The following is a 22934-nucleotide window of genomic DNA, read 5'->3' as shown; positions in this document are numbered from 1 at the left end:
TTACAAAAATAATCCGCCACATTGCATACAATTAGACATATACCCTACATCTGTCGTATATAAGTTCCTGAGGACGAGCTAGTCTCCCACCTTTCTTGCTACCTAACCCATCAACCCCCACCTTTCATTTTTGAAAAGCCATGAACCACAAACTTAAGTAGCTTGGCTTTGTTTAAGTCTAGCATGGGCAAAAACATCATTAAGAATTTTAATTTTATTAGTTGAAAATAAAGATAATTTAATTTTAATTACTTATATTAATTTTTTATTTAAATTTAAAGTCTACTAAATAAAATAAAAAATTATATTATATACTATACGAGATATATAAATATGGTAAGAGCACGGTATATTTTAATATTATTAGGTGAAAAATAAATATAATTTAATTTTAGTTGGTTATATTAATTTTCTATTTAAATCTAAATTATATTGGATAAAATAAAAAATTATATTATATACTAAATAAGATATATTATCAAATATGGTAGGAATATAATATCTTTAAGGATTTTAATTTTATTAGTTGAAAAGATAAAGGTAATTTAATTTTGATTGGTTACATTATAGTATATAAGGTACATATTAAATATGGTAAGAATATGATATGTTTAATTATTATTTTTAATAAATCTTTAATTTGATTGATTATTATTATTTTCTACAAGTAATTTATTCTACAAAGAATAAATGTAGTTTATTATTATTTATTAAGGAATATATTATCTTATTTATTGTTTGATATAAAATAGAAAAAAATTCACAAGAAATATATATATTATCAGTTTTATTAGCAAACCATCGAAACAAATTTTTTTCTCAAAAAAAAGCAATTATAAAATTAATTATATACTCATAGGCTTTAAAAAAATATCAAATTATAAACGATTCTCTAAAATGATGATTAATATATTAATTATTATAATAATTAATACTGTTTTCTCATATTTTAGTAATATAAAAAGCAGTTTATCATAATATATTATATACGAAAAAGTTAAGTTAATTAAATTTAAATTGTTATAAAAAATTTAAATTGGTTGATAAGTAATTTGATTTTTAATATTTTATTATTATAATTAAACATGTTTTTTCTTTACAAATTATCTAATTATTAAATTTTTTATTCTATTATTTCATAAAATGTCATTGTTTCTATTTTGTAAAGATTTTTAAATTTTTAGTTATAAATTGGTCATAATATTATAATTTATAAAAAATTAAAAAAATTGTATATAAAATAAATCACAATTGCTTGCAACCAATAAAAATTAACGAGTATAAATAGCTTTTGTCAAACGTGCATCTATAATCTATAATATAGATGGTTATGAAAACGGGATTGGACTAGTTGGTTCGACTGGTTTAAGTGAGAACCGGACCATGGTCCGATCTGGTTGAATGCCTAAAACAGATGGGTAGAAAACCGGATAAGAACCGGTCAAAACCGAATAAAAACCGTGGAATCAGACCGGTCAAGACTATGGTTCGATTCGAATCAAAAAGAAAAGCCCAGATTAACTTCAAGCTCTTTGAACGCCAGTAATTTTATTTTTCTTAAATGATTCATAGATCACAAAAACTAAAAAAACATCAACGCATGGGAGTTCATAGATTTTAATATTGATTCAACCGTTCGTCTGCATTTTTGCCATCTCTTTTTTGTTTTTGGCTTACATATACCAGCAAATCTTCATTGCAGATAACATGGGATGAACCAGATTTGCTACAAAATGTAAAAAGTGTCAGCCCTTGATTCAGCGGTCTACAACATAAACTTTCTTTTTCTTCTTCCACACATCAATATTTACAAAGGAGATATAGCAGATCAAGAAATGGAATTGCAGGCCATCTGGTTTTTTTGCTAGGACTACCCGTTTGCTTTGATTGCTTTAGCTTTTTCTCTTGTTGGTGTTTTTGTTTGGATCACTGGCTAAGTTCATAGCTAGTAAATATAGTAAGGATATAATAATTTTCAAAATTTTAATTTTATTGGTCGAAAAAATAAAGATAATTTAATTTTGATTCGTTATATTGATTTTCTATTTAAATCTAAATTTCTATTAAATAAACTAAAAAATTATGTTATATACAAAATAAGATATATATTAAATATGGTAAGTATATAATATTTTTTTATAATTTTAATTTTATTGATTGAAAAAATAAAGATAATTTAATTTTGATTGGTTATAATATACTATATAAGAAATATTAAACATATAATATAACACGTTATATTAGCAAATACAACGTATTGAAAGCAAATTTTTTTTTTTTCAAAACCAGCAACCATAAAATTAATTATTAATAAACTTTAGTAAAAGGTAAAAAAGAAAAAAAAAATACTAAAATTATAAACAATGCTATAAAATAATGATTAATATATTAATTATTAATAATTATTTATCTATAATATAAATCCAAATAGTAATAAGTTAAATTAAACTAATCATCACTATGAGAAAATTTTTTATTTTTTATTTTATTATTTCATAAAATATTATTTTTGTAAATTCTTTTAAATTTTTAATAATATAAATTGATCATAATATTATAATTTATACAAAAAATTAGTAAAAATTTATATATAAAAATTAAATTATATTACCTAAATGAGTAAAAATTAACGAGCACTAGTTTGTATACATATATATACTGAGAGCCTGAGACTATTACCCTTTGAGTTAATTTATATTTTAATAAGTTGAATTTTATAGTCAAAAGATATGACATATTTTTATTTTTTAGGTAACCATAAATAAATTTTATTTGTTTATTTAAAAATAAACTCAAACTATGATCCATATCTGAAGTGACCCAAAAGGATGGATATGTCTGCATTTGTGTCAGGTGGTTCTTCTCGTGGCTACTCAATCTATGCATGTATATGACTTTATCAATATCATTTAATTACAGTGTACATTAGATTAGCAATTGTGGTATCCGGACTTTATTATCATGGATCAATTAATTTGATTCGAAATTTAGTCATAATTAAAATTATTTGCCTTTCTCTAGAAGGTGTATATAGTGAGAATTGAACACGATAGCTCTTTCCACATGTCCAACATGTGTTATCAATTGAGCCACAACCCATAAATAGTAATCTTGTATATTAATTTGTAATTGTTTATGGACAAAAATTAATTCAAAAAATCTGTAACAATTAGTATTTAAATGTCTGAGGTGTTTAATAATTAATTAATTATACTTTAGAAGTTTAGAACTAAAAGGAATAATATTTTACGCTAAATGACTACTATTTAAGAAACCCTACTTGGCAGAGACGAGAATAAACAACTCTTTTGCAAGATCATAGCTTTAGCTTCTTGGATAATCGATAGTATTTTTATTTTGAGCATTGGAGAAAGGAGGTTCGAATTTGTATTTATAGTCAAATTAATTATTATTAGACTATGTCTTTATGTGCCGGATATCTATAGCATTACTTAAAGGACACCATATATATATATATATATATATATATATATATATATATAACACTGTAAATAAGTAGAGTTGAGTTAAATTGAGTAGGATTGATCCAACAATTCGATGAATTTGACTAAATCAACCGATTTATTTCTTTAAATTAAAGATTGATTTTCAGTTTGATTGGTAAATTTGAATTTATTTGATAATCGGTTATGATTCAGTTAAAACTGAATTTAAATATATTAACTAAATTAGTCAAAGCAAATTAAACGAATCTAACCATATTAACCAAATTAATCCAACTATATGCATACTTTTAATTACGTTCTTTTATTGATTGAATGGATTTTTCAGTTAAACTCGATTAATGGTACATTTTGCCTAAAAAATCCGACCATTAATTTGATTTTTATTTCCATTTACTTCAGCAAGATTAATATAAAAGTTAATTCAGCAATTTGATGCAATAAATATGTAATTCAATTAGATTTAATTAATTAAAAAATAAATAAAATTATGCTTTACAAAAGAGATGGCTTTTCCCTTGCAATTTGCAAAGAAAAGCGTAGTTTAACAATTGGTCAACATTGACGTTGTCGCTTACACAAAATCAAATTGTTAGACCACACCCAGTCCTCTACGTGTATGTCACTGGAGGCTCTTTCCAGTTTCTGACGACGCGTACAATATGTTTATAATTACAAAAAAAATGCACACGTGTATACGTGTATACGTGAACATGTTAAACGTGATTATTGTAATTTTTTTAGACTTTATGTTTTATTATTACTATTTTTACGAAATTGAAGCAAAAGAAAGTGGTAGTTGAGAAGCAAAATTAATCTCTAAAAATTCCTCACCTACTTCTCTCACTACATGTCGTGTAAAGTAATCCAAACCTAAAACAACTTGTGAGCACTCATCAAGGTTGAATTATAGGGAACTATTTGCAATATTTACGTAAAAATAAAAAATAAAAAATAAAAAATAAAATAAAAGAGATCAAACCCAATTGTCAATGTTATTTTTTTTTTATTGTTTAATATGTATATATTTATTTTCTTAAGTTGTTGGAAATGAGAAGCTTCTGAAGCTTATGGTCAGGTCAAATATTATCTAGATGTGCAACTTTTATGATATCAGCAAATGGGCCAAATTAAATGGATGCTAACACTTTGCTACATATATTCTTTTAATTAATAATTTGTGACATTCAAGTTTAAACATTATGTGAGAGGTACTCCACTTTGCCGATCGATTCATGATTTTATTGGTCTTTTCATTTATATAAAAAGTGAGATTCATGATTTTATTGGTCTTTTCATTTATATAAAAAGTGAGAGGTATTTAATTTAAATCCTTTCAATTACATTTATTTTCATCAATTTGGTGAACCAAAAAAAGAGTTATCCTTATTATACAATCCACAGTGTTATTTTGCTCTACAAAAATAGCTGATGAATTAAAATATATATATATATATATATATATATATATATATATATATATATATATATATATATTATGTGAGAGACTCCACTTTTTATTGAATTTAATTAGCTTCCTTATATTTTCTTCCTCAGAAAAGCCATTTTACATTTTGTACTTTTATGTTTGATTTATTTCTAATATTATCAGAATGAAAATGAGTTATATAATAAAAATAGGTAATATATATACTAATTAAGTCGATATTTAATTACTAGATAATTTTTCAAAATTAGGCAAGAACTCTTTGAATAACATTTAGCTTTTTAACCAGTCAAAATGTTCGGAAACATAACATTTGAAGTAGTTTTAGAGATTTAGATAATATTGTATGAAAAGTTTACTCATATAACATTTGACTTTTAGTTTTTTCATGCAAAGTTATTCAAACAACTAAAAGCTAAATGTTACTAAAACAATTAACAACTATCGAAATAACTGATTTTGTCCGTTTTCAACATTAACTAATTTGATTCTTGAAAAAAATTAACTAATTTGAATTTGTAATAGGATGGATTTATTAATTATTATTTTTTATTTTGATGTATTGATATTATATTATAAATACTTCTTAAACTCAATATTGTAATAAAATATGTTATTAAATTGTGTTTGCTTTATTTTTATCTCGGAGATTCTAGATTGAATTTTACTTATTTTAAAATTTTAAATTTCATATTTATCTAAAAATTGTATCGTGTGTCAGTATTCTTCGGCTCTGCTCACTGCGTGAATTTGTTTGGCAGAATAACAAAAAAAAAAAAAAAAAAAATTACAAACAAATAATTTTTATACTAAAAAAAATAATAATAATTTTTGCCGCGTGTGTGTGAAACTGCATGAGTTCCAAATCGATCAGAGGAAAAAAAGAGTAGGTAATATATGAAAAATTAAAAATTAAAAAAGGGACGGAAAAAGTTTTCAACTATTTACCGACCATGATAACTTTTTTTCCCTTTCATATTTGGAAAATTTTTCAATAAGATTGAATATTTTTATATACACTAGTTTTATTATATTTGTGTTGAATGTTATTTGTACTCGTTGATTTTTACATATTGCAAGTAAATATAATTTAATTTATAGATAATTTTTTATTATAAATTATAATATTAGAGACAATTTATATTATTAAAAGTTTAAAGCGTTCACTAAATAAAAAAAATAATTTACGGAAAATTAAATAATTAAATAATATATTAAAGAAATAACATATTTATAATAATAAAATATTATTATAATTTGATAACCAAATTTTCGTAATATTATAATACTTATCGATCAATTTAAATTTTGTTACAACAATTTAAATTTAATTAACCTAATTATTGTCTTTTCTTCAATCTTCAATTATAATTTATCATGAGAGTGATCCCTATACGAATATTTAAAATTTGTGCATGTGATTGACATATATTTTCGATATTTTTCACACTTTTACAGATATCAATGCGATGTCCTTAAAGAAGCTTACTCACATAACATATATCTTAAAGTGATGAACCAATTAAAATATATGGCATTTTTTTCAGTTTTTAATTTTATTTTATGTTTTTTAGATAAACGCAATTAGAATTTACTTTTACTTTTAGACTTATTTTGGAGGTATTTTTTTTAAAATAAAAAAGTGTGACAAAAATATCAAAGGGATATTTGCACTACAAGAAAATACAAGATTAGAAATACATTTCCCATTCCTAAAATTTGAAAATTCCTAAAATATATGAAGAAAGAGAAATGAAGTGAAAATTTTTTCGATGTGTCAAAAGAATTGAAAATGAAAATCCAACATATTAATTTATTATTCTAATTTTGCTGATTTCAATTGACAATTAGTTTGAAAATCGATGAAGGAATAAAATTCCTCTTAGCTTCATTGAATGCATGTTACATTGTTTAATAACTTTTTTTATAAGTAGTAAAAACGGATATAAAACACAATATAATACATAAACTCAAGATTAATAAAATTGGCTAAAGATATATATTTAATATATAATATATTCTTACTATATTTATTATATATATCTTATATAGTATATTATATAATTCCTCAATTTATTCAATAGAATTTAAATTTAAATATAAAATTAATATAACTGATCAAAATTAGATGAGCATTATTTTTCAACCAACAAAATTAAAATCCTTATTGATATTTTGTCGATCAATAAACTTGATAGAAAGTTTATAGATTATAGATAGATTGTTTGGATCACATGAATAGAAATTCACCTGACTTTCATTAATAAAAAATTTATTTCTAATATTTCTCGTGTTAGACATCTTAAATGTTAATAACCCGTTTGAAACAAATGAGTTCCACAAAATTTATAGAATTCATTTGGAAATCCAAAGTTTTGTGTTTGAAATGAAAAAAAAAAAAATACAGATTTGAATTCCATGAATTGAATTCTATGGAATTTGGTATGCATTACTCAAATTCTATTAAAATTGATGAAATTTTCAAATGAATTTCACAAAATTAAAATATTGAAATTTTAATTGACAGATTACCCTCCACTGTAAACTCAATTATTTTTACTCTTTTTTTTCCTCTTTGTTTTTTTTTTTTGTCGTGAAAAGTTCCTAACGTTTTTTTTTTTTTTAAAATTCCTACTAACGTCATTTTTTTTTTTGAAATCTGATAATAACTAACTTTATATTTTTACTTTTTTTCCTATTTATTTTTTTTTATTTTTGGAAAATTCGTACTAACATATTTTTAAAAATCTTGCAATAACTAACATTATATTTTCACTTTTCTGGTAATAACTAAATTTATATTTTTACTTTTTTTCCTTTTTATAACTTTTTTGAAATCTGGTAATAATTATTTTTTTTCTTTTTATTTTTTAAATTCCAAACTATTTAATAATGTTATTTTTTTAAAAAAAATCTTATAATAATGTTTCTATGAAACTATAAAAATTGATTATCAATAGTTATTTTCAAATGCAATTGACAATAGTAACAACCTTTCAAATTAATTACTTAAATCAACTTTTAACAATTAAAATAATTATTATGATGAATGTTAATACTTATATAATTAATTAATAAAAACAACAGGTTATTTTATTGTATATAATAAATTGGTATTTGTTATTTATATTAATTAGTTATTATATGAAGGGTATTATAAGAAGTAAAGACAAATAAATTTTCATTTAAGAATTGATTCTAAATATAATTTCATATAATGAAAGATTGTGAAGCCAGACCCAAGCGCCTAGTCCAATCCATTAAATGTATAGAATCGGAACGTTCATTTTGAATTGAGTTCATGGTGTAAGACCCTATATAATCTTATTCCTTTCTCTGAAAATGGTCGCCACTTATAGTTGAAGGGAAAAAATCTAACAAAAACTCTGATATTTACTCTAGACATTGGTACAAAACGGATAAAATGCACTAATCATCAAAATCAAATAAGATTCAGTGACTAGGTTTTTGGTTAAAACAATCAAGTGATTGGCCTAAATATTAATATTTTGTCAAATGTAAAACATTTTTTATATGAGAATGTGCGAGGTAATACTATAAGGCAAGTAAAAAAAAGCACAAAAGGAAAGCGATAATAAAGTGAAAAAAGATAATCAAATAAAAGGTAGTGTCACCTCTAGCCCTCTTTTAGGGGTTTTGGAATGACTACACATCTCCCATCAAGAAAAATAAAGTAAGTAGAGAATGTAGTAAACAAAGCAATGAATAAATAAATTATAAAAGGAATGCCACCTCTAACCCTTCCGAAATTCTAGGATGATCATACATTTTTCCAAATTAAAGGCAAAGAAAGCAACAAAGGAAACATGAAAATCAACACAAAGAAGGCATAACAAAAGTAAGGAAAGGAATATTGCCTCTAGCCACTTTCTGGAGATTCTAGGACAACCACACATCTCATGACAAACTTTTTCGCAAGTGTACGAAATCGCAATAAGTAATAAAGAATGAGTAGAGTATCATTCCCACAAGGATTGTATATCAAGTATCAAAATTGTATTAACCTACTATTATTTAAACGACAATAAAGAAAATAATTCTACAAATAAAAGAAAAAAAAGAGAATAAAAAGAAATTAAGCAAGACAATTTGATAAAAAGAAGTCAAGGATTAAAAGCTACTATAGATTTTGATTTCACTTAATTCTATCCAATTTATTTTATTAGTTTGATAATCAACTTTAATTGTTTAAGTAGAGAAAACAACCCTAAAATCATTACAAGCTCTCCCGATGTATTGTTAGCTATTTTAACCCGGTCTAATTATCTATCTTCCAATAGCGCAATCAAACATGAATTAAATCATTAAGTTTTATCGGTTTTTTTTTTTTTTTTTTTTTTTTTTTTTTTTTGTGAATTCATAACCTTATGTCGTTAATTTATGAAAACCCCCTATGAATCAAACCATATAGCTTCCGCATCAAGTTATTATTCTCATGTAATTTATTACATTTTTCATATCAAAAACCATTCTCCCTATAGTGATTAATGAAATAAATCAATCTAATGGAGAAAATCTGCCTGAAAGCATTAAGTTCAATAATAAATTATATCATGAACAAGGAAAAACAAATCTAATATTATAAATTGGAATCGAAATTAAACTACATCAAATCCCTAGTATATAAATTTAGCTCGACATAGTAAATAAATTAAACCCAAATAAACTTGAAAATATTCTCATAATCAACATGAATATTGAAAATAAAACAAGAAGAGAGTTTAGAAATAAAAACTAATTAACGATTGGCCTGAGCGGCTTCCTTGAATCTTGACACCAAATGGAATACTGAAGTCTTAAAGAGAGAGAAAATTATGTAGAAAAAAAATGGAATAAGAGATAGAATATACAATGAATGGATTAGCCCACCGATCATGGCTAGTCTCTCTTTATATAGACTTTCTGGAATATTTTCGTGTTCGTTTAGAAAAGTGAATCTCTATTGAGTAAGAATTCTTTGGAGATTAGACTTTGTATTTCTTTCCAATTAGGACTCTCCCAGCGTCTAAATAGGATGTTAGCTTTAATAAGATACGTCCCACAATATCTTCATGTGGGCGGCACTGGCTTAATATGAAATTTCGGCCCAAGTTGAACTCTGCGGTGCTGGGTAGCACGCCCTGGGGGTGCTACTTGCTAGAAGTCTTTGACAATTGATCTTCTCTTGCATTTTTGGCTAGTTTCCTATAAAAATCTTGCAAAATTCCTCAAGATCAAGTGAAATATGATTTAAGGAAGCTTTATTGAAAAACATAAATAAAACTAATAAAAACTAACTAAAGTAATTAAAAATACTAAAAATCCTAATAAAAACTATATTAAAAATACTATAAAAATAACACCTATCATCTCACATCCAAGCACATAAAGTACACAACGCAAATCAGAAAGAAAAGAAAAAAAGAGGGAAGAAGGAGTTTATGAATTTGGTTCGCTACTCAAGTTTAATAATCGAGTCTACCGACTTATCCCGTTGAATAAAAATCAGAACCAAATAATTTTTTTTATTGTGAAATGAGGAGTTCTAGATTTAGAAAAAGTGTGTTTTTGTCTTTAGTCGCCATTTTGAAAGAAACAATGTCATTTGATTGAGAGGAGTGACTTTAGTCGCCAATTTGATTAAAAAGTGACTTTAGCCACCAATTTTTTTTTTAAAAAAAAAAGTAGTTTTAGTTACTACTTTGAAAAAAAATGGATTTAGTCGCGAAGTTTGAGAAAATGTGACTTCAGTTGCCAAAAGTTTGAGAAGAAAAAAGTAAAAGCATGCAAATCTCAAGAACATGCAATTTTCATCAAGGAAACATATACATTTCATCATAGAAGCAACATGCAAGTCTTAACAACATGTAACTCATTATCAATACAATATTCATGCCATAACAAAAGCTAAGGGACAGTCTTACTTTAAGGGCATACATGTTAAAAGAGGTAGAATTGCAAGCATGGAATCATGAAGCATAAAGCGTACTTTCAAAAGCTAAGGTCTAGGTTTCAATATCAAAAGCAAGGCATGTGTCTAAGTTAAAATCCTAAAATGTGTGTCTATGTATTAAGACCCAAGCATGTAATTAGATGTTCAAACCTAATCATGTAATTAGAAGTCTCCACTGGTTGTCTTGGGATAAGATGTGTGGGAAAAAGATGGCATGGGGGATGGGTTTTAAAGATCTCCATAGTTTTAATTTGGCTATGCTTGGGAAACAAGGTTGGAGGTTGCTTACCCAAAACACTACTCTTTTTTATAAGATTTTCAAAGCTAAATATTTTCCTCAGGGGAATTTTCTAGAGGCTCAACTAAGGAGAAGTCCTAGTTTTATTTGGAAGAGTATTGTGTCTACTCAAGGACTGTTAAAATGTGGGTTTAGATGGAGAGTAGGTAATGGTGAGGACATCAGGATAGCGACAGACTCTTGGTTGCCAAGAGATGAGAATTTTTTTGTGAATAATGAATTTGGGTTTATTGATGAAAATTTGAGAGTATGTGCACTTATTAAAAACGGACAAAGAGTCTTGGACATTGAGAAGCTTCTTTTGCTTTTCCACCTGAGGGACGTTGAATCAATTCTAAAAATCCTACTAAGCTTGTTTAATAGGCAGGATCATATTACTTGGCATTTTGATAAAAGGGGTATTATTCAATCAATAGTGGCTATGATGTGGCTTTGAGGGTAGTGGGCAGGGGGATTGATCATGTGGGAGGAGTGTGGTGGAAATCCTTATGGAACTTAAATGTCCCCCCAAAAGTTAAAGACTTTATGTGGAGATCTTTGAGGGGTATTCTTCCTTCTAAAGAAAGGCTGAGTAGGAGGGGAGTTAATATTGATATGAGATGCTCTTTTTGTGGAGATGAAGAAGATATTGACCATGCCCTTGTGACGTGTCAGCAAGCCAAAGGAGTTTGGAGGGTGGCGGGCTTCCAAGAGTTCTTAACTAATCATAATTTTGTTGATACTTTTATGCAGGTACTGGAAAGAACAAACAAAGAAAAATGGGGTGTTTTTTCTATTCTTGCTTGGTCTATTTGGTCAGCAAGAAATCAAGGCATATGGAAACAAAATTTTATTCCTCCTAACGTGACCCACTCAAAGGCATGCAAGTTTTATGATGATTGGTTAATAGCAAAATCACAAGTGGACCAACTGAATGGCCCTTGGTCACCTCCTAGTGCTCAAAACATCACTACAGGTATTAACTCTTCATGGCATGTGCATGTGGATGGGGCCATTTTCCAAGACGTGGGACTTGCTGGTTATGGGTTTGTTTTTGAAGATGAGATGGTCATTTCCTTCAAGTAGTTTCAGGATACTATGATGGCGGCGGTGATCCTTCCATTATTGAAGCTGTTGCTCTTCGTGCTTGTCTAGTCCATATCCGTGACTTTTGGGATGGTTATGGATTTATTTACCTGGATTCTCTTTTAGTTTTTCATGCTTTAAAGTCTAAAGTATTAGATTTATCTTATTTCGGTATTGTTATGTTCGATTGTAAGTTCATTCTAGATACTAGACCTGATATTAAGATCATTTGGTTACGTAGGCAAGCGAATATTAACGCTCATACTCTTGCTAGAGCGTCTTATCGTTTTGCTCGTACACAGATTTGGGACCGAGTCCCTTATTGTCTTCGGAATTTTTTCCTTGAGTGAATGAAGATTTTTTACTCTTTCAAAAAAAAAAAAAATGATATTTGGCTTTTAATTAAAAGCTAACTTAAATATGGTTTTAACTAATTAAATCTAATCATGGCATAATTTAATTAAGTGCTAACCTAATTGGGTGGGCTCATGATGTTTATCAAGATATCTTTATTTTGCTCAATGATAAATGATATGAAAAATCCAAAATATATCTTACAATCTTTTCTCTCGATATTGCTACTTCATGAGCATATTCGAGGTATATGTATTTTTGACAATTCTAGATCGAGAGCTAAATATAGGTTTTGAACATAATAACAACAAATTTCTTAATCATATTTAATAAATAAATCAATCAATTCTCAAAATATGCAGCACATAAATAATATACGCCAACATAATGATAATTGTAATAATAAAGCAATAACCTTAATATTGCAAAATTAAAATAACTTACAGTTTTACGAGCCTTGCAATGATAAAGACATCCATATTCATTGATGAGCCTTGAGTAATTGTACCTTTCTTTCAAACTATTCCAAAAAACAAGTGAATATTAATTATCAAATATTCAATTAAGGAAAATTATTACCTTTGTATTATTTTGATTTAATTCTTGATTTCCAAGATTCACAACAACCAAATATATTTCAAGATCTAATGTCAATGACAGACGAGTTTTGCCCATAATATTAAGAGTCATTACTTTCAAATTTTATAAAATTTGACAGAATAAAAGGTATTATATAAAAAGAATGAAATAATTATATTAGATATAAGATGATAATAAAGAATTTAAAAGGTTCAATTATAATAAAAGCTTCTTTGAGGATAGATGCTCATAATATAAAGATAAAAACCAAGTAATATGACGTGTAACATCATGGCTATCTCTACAGCCTGTGAAACCCGATAATCACTTTTTTTTTTTTTAACTTAAAAAAAAAAAAAAAAAAAAACTGATTTGCTTCATCTATTCAAGATGGATATTAATAAGTAATTGACTAATTTAATATCATATGTATATAATTGTTAAATACCATAATAAATTATTTGTAGCAGTCCAAAGGTAAAAAATAATAATAGATTAATGGTACTTAATTAAAAAAAAAAAAGTAATCCATGGCTTAAATTTATGTATTCAAGAATCAAAACAAGTGCTGGGTACAAAGTCACAATAGATTTTTTTTTTTTTTTTTTAATATCACGCTTTATGAAGAGTGAAAATCTAGAGATTCAGAAATATATATATTTATTATAAAAATTAACTGTATATCATATTGATTTAATATTATAATTATATACTATCATCAATTAAATATAAAAATCCAATATCTAGCAAATGTTTATAATTTAGATCTAAAAATATATTTACCGAAAAAAATTATGTAGAAATACCTGTCGATCGTGAACAAACTTGAATACACAAATCTCACAAGTCATCCATTCTTTAAGTGATCTGATCAAAAGAGCCACAGAATAAAATTAGAGCGGTAGAGTGAAATCATACTGATAGCGTGTTATAAAATAATAAATGGGTGATAAAATAACGTAAAACTAGAGAGAGAAATAAAGGAAAAATAGAGAGAACAATCAGAGAATACAGAGCGTTTATTATTGATGAGAAGCCGCATTATGTATAATTAAGTGGAACCCTAATAGAATCCTACACAAATTAAGAAGATAGAGTTCACAATAATTAAAAAAACAGACTTCTAGTTCATATAGGACATTATATATATATATATATAACGGATGTCGAGAGTTATAGAGGGTAAAACGCAGCATCCATGCAAAAACTGAACTTATTAAAATTTGCTATTAATATTCAAATATTTCAAGTTAAACAATAAATGCATAAGTTTTTAAATCAAGTTGTAATAAGAGAAAATACTTTAATTTGGATTTGTGATGATAAATCACTAACAAAGAAGGATCAAATTTTTTCCTTAATGAGAAAATGCTACATGATGTTGTGGCGGGGCCCACTCAAGTGGGACCCACACGTTTGAAAGGAAAACGTGTTCTTTGAATTGCAGGCAATTCTTTTGACAAAACGGAGAGCCGTGAATGAGTTATACATGGATCTCTCGTAACCTGCCTATAAATAGAGGCAGATGCATCTCAACAAAACACAGCAGAAGAAGAAGAAAAAAAATGTAGAGAGAGAGTTATCTAGTTTTAGGAAGAATTTCCTAAAACTAGGGGAGAGAAAAATAGTGAGGAAATTTTTTTGGGGTGTTTTGGAAAACACTTTGTGTGCCACTATTTTTGTATCACTCTCTTTGTGTACCTACTATGTTTTAATAGTGAAAGAATTATTCAGAGTTTGTCCCGTGGATGTAGCCCTAAACAGTTGGGGGTGAACTATGTAAATTTCTGTGTGTCCCATTTCTATTATTCTGCTGTGTTAATTTTCTCTTAATTGGTTGAAAAGGCCCAATGAGTGGTATCAGAGCTGATGCCTAACAAGTGGTATCAGAGCCGAAGGTTTCGGCAGGTCCAGCCGGTCAGATAGCCCTACTGGATCTGTGGATATATTTTGAAAATAAATATATCACGACGAAAAGAAAATTACGACGAGTCCATTGGTGCTGTCCGCTCGGAAAGACGTTGCAGAATCGACTTAGTGATGAATAGTAAAATAGTAACTCAAAGTTGATGATGAACAGTACTATTGGCTGGCTTTACTGTTGCTGAGTCCGTGGCAAGTAAGCCCAGCACTATTCATGCATAGTACTATTCACGTGTACAGTTACTATTCATGCATACAGTTATTATTCGAGTATACTGTTACTATTCATGGTCACTATTCACGTATACAGTTTATGTTGGTGATGATTTTCTGCGCAAGTCAAAATGGACAAGCAAAATGATCAGTCTAAATGACGGGAATTACCATATATGAAGAAATGAGAGATCTCCTTATGGTAATCAAAATGCGTTTGCCCATGTTTAGTTCAACTAAACCGGAAGAGAAGATTGATGAGGAATGGGCTTTGGAGCATGCGTCCAAATCTCGATTGGCGGATTTGATGATGAAGGTTTCTGTAGCACCTTCAGAAATGGTCAGTGGAAGCTCACAAAAGGTTCATTTATGGTAGCTAAAGACCGAAAGCTGTACATGATGCACTCTCCCAAGACACTTTGAGTGTAGTGGAGAATGACAGTACAATTGAATTCTGGCATAAACGACTACGCCACATGAGTAAGAAAACTCTGGCAAGAAAGAATGTACTACCTGGATTGGATGAAGTTCACCTAGACAAGTGTCCTGATTGTATGGCAGGAAAGCAAAACAGAGTAGCTTTCAAGATTACCCCTCCTTCTAGAATGAAGAATGTATTAAATCTGATTCATTCAGATTTGTGTGGACCATTGACGATGTCATATGGTGGAAATCGATATTTTGTGATATTTATCGATGACCATTCTAGGAAGACCAGGGTATACACATTGAAGTCTTCTAAACCTGGTTGAGAGATAGACAGGCAAGAAGCTGAAGTGTATCATGACAGATGATGGTGGAGAATACACTGGGACATTTGATGCTTTCTGCAAAGAGCATGGCATTCGACATCAAACGACACCTCCCAAGACGTCGCAACTGAACAATTTGGCTGAGAGGATGAACAGAACTTTGATGGAGAGAGTCAGATGTGTACTCTCACATGCAAAGTTATCTAAGAGATTTTGGGGTGAAGCGTTACTCACAGCAGTTCGCCGTTCACTCTGTTTCCCTCTACAGTATCATACTCCAGAGAGAGTATGGTTAGGAAAGGATGTTTCCTATGATCATTTGCGAATGTTTGGTTGCAAAGACTCCGTACATGTCCCGAAGGATGAATGGTCGAAGCTTGATGTCAAGACTAGACAGTGTGTATTCATTAGCTATGGCCAAGACCAATGTGGCTATAGGTTTTATGACCCAATCCAGAAGACGATTATAAGAAATCGTGATGTTGTATTTGTTGAAGATCAAACTATTGAAGATATTGAAGCAGAGTGCCAATAGATCTGATGAAGACTCAACAGACATATAGAAAGTCCCTCCAATAGAACGCAGAAGAATTGGAAATGAAGAAAATGTTCCACAAGAACAAGTGCCAGAGTTAGAAAATCCAGAAGTTCCTAATGAGAATGAACCAGATGAAGATTATGGTGTTCATGTTCAACCACCAGCACCGGAAGGTTCTCAAACATTAAGAAGATCTAGTAGAATCTGACAACCATCTACTAGATATCCAGTCAATGAGTATGTACTAACGACTGACGGGGGAGAACCTGAAAACTTTGAAGAATCTATGGAAAATGAACACAAGAGGAACTGGATTGAAGCCATGCAAGATGAAATGAAGTCCTTGCATGAGGATGAAACATTTGAGCTATTGAAGTTGCCTAAAGGCAAGAAAGCTTTGAAGAACAAGTGGGTGTTCAGGATCAAGCAGGAAGAACACAGCTCCCAACCACGATTAAAAGCTAGACTGGTTGTGAAAGGATTCAATCAAAGAAAAGGTATTGATTTTGATCTTTTCACTAGTTGTGAAATGGCATCCATTCGGATAGTGCTCGGAACGGCCGCCAATTTTGATCTGGAAATCGAGCAAATGGATGGAAAGACTACCTTCCTAAATGGAGATTTGGAAGAAGAAATATACATGGAGCAGCTAGAGGGTTTTGTAGAAAAAGAGGATTATGTTTGCAAACTAAAGAAGAGCCTGTACGGCTTGAAGCAGGCACTGAGACAGTGGTACAAGAAGTTTGAGTCTGTTGTGGGGAGCAAGGCTACAGAAAGACTACTTTAGATCATTGTGTTTCTATTCTCTGATGATGGCTACATTGTTTTTGCTCTATGTGGTTGATATGTTGATTGTTGGTCAGAATTCTAGCTTGAAGAAATAGCTAAGTAAGTCTTTTGCTTTGAAATACTTGGGATCAGCAAAGCAAATTCTTAGCATGAAGATCGAAGAGCCAAGAAATTATGGCTGTTATAGGAGTACATTGAGAAAGTACTTTAAATGTTTAGAATGAAAAATGCTAAAGCGGTTAGTTGTCCTCTTACTAATCACTTTAAATTGAGTTCTAAACAGTGTCCTTCGACGGATAGAGAGAAGGAAGCAATGGAAAAGATTCCCTATGCTTCAGCAGTTGGCTTGATGTATGCCATGGTTTGTACACGGCCAGATATTGTTCACTCAGTTGGAGTAGTGAGTAAGTTTCTTTCAAATACTGGAAAGGAACATTGGACTGCAGTGAAATGGATTTTCAAGATATCCAATCACATTTGCAGGGGGAGCCGTGTTGTGGCAATCAAGATTTCTGAAGCGTGAAAGGAGTTTCTGTGGATGAAGAAATTCTTGAATGAACTTGGAATTCATCAAGAACGATATCAGATATTTTGTGACAGTGAAAGCACAATTCACCTTGGAAAGAATTCCTCCTTCCATTGAAGATCAAAACACATTGATGTTAGATCAGGGATGTACTGGAGATGAAGCTGTTACAGCTTGAGAAGATCCATACAGAAGAAAATTGATCAGTTATGTTGACGAAGATTCTTTCAAAGGAGAAGTTTGAATACTGTCGGTTAGCTGCAGGAATGATGATGGCTAACGTCCCCACTTGAGTGTGCAGGGGGAGATTTGTTGTGGCGGTGCCCACTCAAGTGGGACCCACACAGTTTGAAAAGGAAAAAAAAAGAAGGAAAACGTGTTCTTTGAATTGCAGGCAATTCTTTTGACAAAACGGAGAGCTGTGAATGAGTTATACACGGCTCTCTCGTAACCTGCCTATAAATAGAGACAAATGCATCTCAACAAAACACACAGTAGAAGAAGAAGAAAAAAAAAATGTAAAGAGAGAGTTATCTAGTTTTAGGAAGGATTTCCTAAAACCAGGGGAGAGAAAAATAGTGAGAAAATTATTTTGGGGTGTTTTGGAAAACACTTTGTGTGCCACTATTTTTGTATTACTCTCTTTGTGTACCTACTATTTTTTAATAGTGGAAGAATTATTCGGAGTTTGTCCCGTGGACGTAGCCCTAAACAGTTGAGGGTGAACCACGTAAATTTCTATGTGTCTCATTTCTATTATTCCGCTGCGTTAATTTTCTCTTAATTGGTTGAAAAGGCCCAATGAGTGGTATCAAATCTGATGCCCAAAAACTGGTATCAAAGCTGATGCCTAACACATGAAATCCTCCATGAACATTTCACATGATTGACTAATGAGATTAGAATGATAAATGAAGTTGGAACTTTCAATGTTTATATAAACATGATATATCCATCGTTTGCAATATGAATACAATCTCAATATTTAATTTTTAAATAATCAATTAAAATTGTATTAAGAATTAATTTTGAAAGATTTAATTTTTTCATCATAACATGTAGAAATTTATTAGAAAGAAAGATAAATACTTATCTTTTAAAATTACGATCAATGATTAGAAATAAATTTGTACCTTCCTCAATTAGGATAACCACTTTATTTGGTGATTTCAATAAAATAAAAATTATTATTTATTCTTCTCCTAAGTATTGCATTTAAATCAACTAAGTTTATAGTTTTAGTTTAACATTCTTTCTCTCTCAATAGCATGAAAACATTAGATTTTTAAATAGTTCGATTTGACATTACACTTAGAAATAGTTTGTTTTTTAAGAAGAAATCAAACTAAAAATTTCATTAAGAGTAATACAAACTGTAAATAGATATGGAATACAAATCAATATTTTTAAATAGTTCGATTTGACATTACACTTAGAAATAGTTTGTTTTTTAAGAAGAAATCAAACTAAAAATTTCATTAAGAGTAATACAAACTGTAAATAGATATGGAATACAAATCAATATGTTTCTATATTTTTATATAGGAAGTCTAATAATAAAACACTTATACAAAGAATAAAAAAAAAACAATCTTATTTGAAATATTTAATCGAGTTGATACAGTATAATATTTGTGTCATAGGCGATCGTTTGCTCCACTTAGTGGCTATTCATAACCACTGTTCGATTCCCTATGTCTTTCTACATAAATCCGATCTAATTACTTTCAAAGTTCTTCCTTCCATTAGAAAGGAGATCAACACTTCTTTTTGCATAACTATCTAAATAACAAAATACGTTAGACAAAATTAGCATAATGGTGACAATAATAACTCAGAACTAAATATGAGAACACAATCCTAAGATATTGGCAAGTCTTACTACAATTTGTTGACAGGATTGGATGATCTGAGGACAATATCTAGATATACAGATCTGACAATATATTAGCAAGTCTTACTAGAATTTGGGTGATAATATACATATATGAGAATTATATGCAAAAAATAAATAAAAAGGGAAAGGGGTGACCACCGGTGAGGCTCATCGATGGCCGCATGTGGAAAAAGAAAAGAGAGCTTTTAAATTTTTAATTGTTTATTAATTTTAAGTTGTTTGATACTCTTTCCATTCCATATTAAGTGTACATTTACCAAATAATTCTTTTTTTTTTCCAATTTAAGTATTTTTCAATGAAATCAAAATAACATTATACAATTATTTCTAAATATGTCCTTGTTGTCATGAGTCATTGTAATTAATTTTTTAGCTTTTTTCAAAAGAATATTTTAAACTATCAACCATATTAATGATGTCATATGATTTACTTAATACTGGTGAAATTTTCTAAGTGATTTCATATAATTTCTTTAATCTTAGTAAAATTCTCTAAAAAAACACTTAATATGAAATGCCAAATTCAAACAGAATGAGATTACTGCAATTGGTAAAAATTTGAATCCTTCTTCCTCATCAACCGCAGTTCAATTTAATACTAAATAGTAAATAACATTTCTAAATAATATGGATTGGAATTAGCCAATCAAATAAAAAAAACATATAAATATAACAATAAATTAAATAATACATATGGTTGTGTGAGAGAGAAGAGAGGGGGTGCGGGGGTAGGTGTGAGATTGACCGAACCACCTTCCTCCAAAGACTTGTCCACTCCCTTCATATAAAACCCCCTTAACTCCCACCTTTCTTTCCTCAGCTTGTCGTTCCCTTCTATAGAGAACACCAAGCTGAAATCCATCTCTTTCTTTCCCTTCAACATATTTCCTTTTTTTTTCTTCTTTCTTTTAATAGATTAAATCAGAAAAAGAAAAAAAAAATTAAGGATGCAGGCGATTTCACCTCCCTCCCCTCTCAAGTCATTAATACCGACTCGCCGCCGACTCGCCCAAGTTAATCCCAACAAACTCGTCGTCCATTCCATCTATAGGCCGGACTCGGTTAACTTCCCCAACGGCGTCGGTGCAAGCCGATCTGACTGGCAGAGTTCTTGCGCTATTTTAGCCAGTAAAGTCGTTGCTCAAGAGCAACCAACTGATAAATCCGGAGGAGATAACGCCGGTGGAGCAGACCATGTCGCTGCCGTCAACGGCCATAAGACTTCTATCGACTTAAATCTAGTCCCTCTCAACAAAGGAAAAGCTGATGGCGATTCAAATAATAAGCCGATGAAGCCTTTAACGATTACTGATCTCTCACCGGCTCCTATGCATGGTTCTCAGCTCCGCGTGGCTTATCAGGGAGTTCCTGGCGCGTACTCAGAAGCTGCTGCTGGCAAAGCTTATCCTAACTGTGAAGCCATCCCTTGCGACCAATTCGAGGTGGCTTTTCAGGCGGTGGAGTTATGGATTGCAGATCGAGCAGTTTTACCAGTTGAGAATTCTCTAGGCGGATCTATTCATAGAAACTACGATTTGCTTCTTCGTCACCGCCTCCACATCGTCGGTGAAGTTCAATTACCAGTCCACCACTGTCTTCTTGCCCTTCCCGGCGTTCGAAAGGAGTACATTACTCGAGTAATCTCTCATCCTCAAGCACTCGCACAATGCGAGCACACGCTCACCAAACTCGGACTCCACGCGGCGCGAGAGGCAGTAGACGACACAGCTGGCGCAGCTGAGTATATAGCCGCTAACAACCTCCGTGACACAGCGGCCATAGCTAGCGCACGCGCGGCGGAACTGTATGGACTACAGATACTGGCAGACGGAATCCAGGACGACTCAAGCAACGTTACACGGTTTGTTATGTTGGCGCGTGAGCCAATAATCCCGCGCACGGATCGGCCATTCAAGACGAGTATCGTGTTTGCACACGATAAGGGAACAAGCGTGCTTTTCAAGGTGCTATCGGCGTTTGCTTTCCGTAACATTAGCTTAACGAAGATCGAGTCACGGCCGCACCGGAACCGCCCGATTAGGTTGGTGGATGACGCAAATGTGGGAACGGCGAAGCATTTCGAGTACATGTTTTACGTTGATTTCGAGGCGTCCATGGCGGAAGTTAGGGCGCAGAACGCTTTAGCGGAGGTGCAGGAGTTCACATCTTTCTTGAGGGTGTTGGGTAGCTATCCAATGGACATGACCCCATGGTGTCCATCAAGGGGAGATTAGCAAACCCACCAATAAAAAACAAAATTCCAAAAAGAAAACAAAACCCCCGGAAGTGTTGTTATTTGCACAAAGAAAGGGCAATTTATTTTAATTTTTAATCTCTTTTATTTTTGGAATTTTTTTTTTAAATTTTTAGTGGGAATTTTGAATTCAACAATGAATGAATATGTTGGGGTAAATATTTTAATTAAAAATGGTTCTGGGTGTTACGTGTAAACATGTGAATACCTTTGGGCAATCAATTCCTTGTATGTTGTTATTATTAATTATTATAGAATTTGGGGGACCCTTGAAAGGAAAGGGACAGAAGAAAAAACAATATATATATATATATATATATCAACAAAACTTTAGCCATATATTTCATTTTTTCTGTTTACTTGTCAAATTGTTTTGTGACAGAAAAATGTCTAAATGAACTAAATTTTTATTATGTTTTTTCTATTTTCTATTTTTGATTTTTCCCCCCATTTCTACTAACTTGTGTGGTTTGATGCTAGCCTAACTCCTATTCAATATTTTTAGGTGTTCTTTCATAATTTTTCTACTTTTAGATTATGTCATTTCACCTGTAATTTTGCTGATAATATTATTATTATTAGCATAATGTTTATTTCAATAGTTTATTGTATGCATTTTTACATGATTAATTGAAAGCTTCATGGATGGAAATATTATATTTAAATATTTGAAGTTTAGCTTCCATTTTTAAATAGATATATGCGTATAGAAAATTGCTTGTAATGTGGTTAACATTACAAGCAAAAGAAAGGTTTGTCAAGAGCATAACCCAAAACGATTCATTTTTCGATTACCAGATTCACCTATGTTATTCTTAAACTCTATGTCAGAAAACTTTGGAAGGTAAAAGGATTTGTTAAAGTTAGATTAGACTCTCATTT

At 30.0% G+C, this 22934-nt stretch overlaps 2 protein-coding genes across 2 annotated transcripts; both read left to right on the top strand.

Moving 5' to 3' along the window:
• Positions 1–11073: 11073 nt before the first annotated feature.
• Positions 11074–12577, top strand: LOC149498894 (uncharacterized). Its single transcript, XM_089718960.1, has 4 exons — positions 11074–11409; positions 11559–11804; positions 11895–12117; positions 12228–12577. The coding sequence occupies exons 1-4, from the start codon at positions 11074–11076 to the stop codon at positions 12575–12577; spliced, it is 1155 nt and encodes a 384-aa protein (XP_089575086.1).
• An 8027-nt stretch (positions 12578–20604) lies between these two features.
• LOC105637362 (arogenate dehydratase 3) lies at positions 20605–22249 on the top strand. Its single transcript, XM_012220808.4, has one exon. The coding sequence runs from the start codon at positions 20746–20748 to the stop codon at positions 22030–22032; it is 1287 nt and encodes a 428-aa protein (XP_012076198.1). The 5' UTR covers positions 20605–20745; the 3' UTR covers positions 22033–22249.
• The last annotated feature ends 685 nt before the right edge of the window (positions 22250–22934 follow it).

Source organism: Jatropha curcas, chromosome 1 (genome assembly GCF_041381405.1).
Source record: "Jatropha curcas cultivar XTBG-Jc1 chromosome 1, XTBG_Jcur_1.0, whole genome shotgun sequence".
In the NCBI taxonomy this organism is placed as follows: Eukaryota; Viridiplantae; Streptophyta; class Magnoliopsida; order Malpighiales; family Euphorbiaceae; genus Jatropha; species Jatropha curcas.
This window is presented reverse-complemented; position numbering and strand designations above follow the sequence as displayed.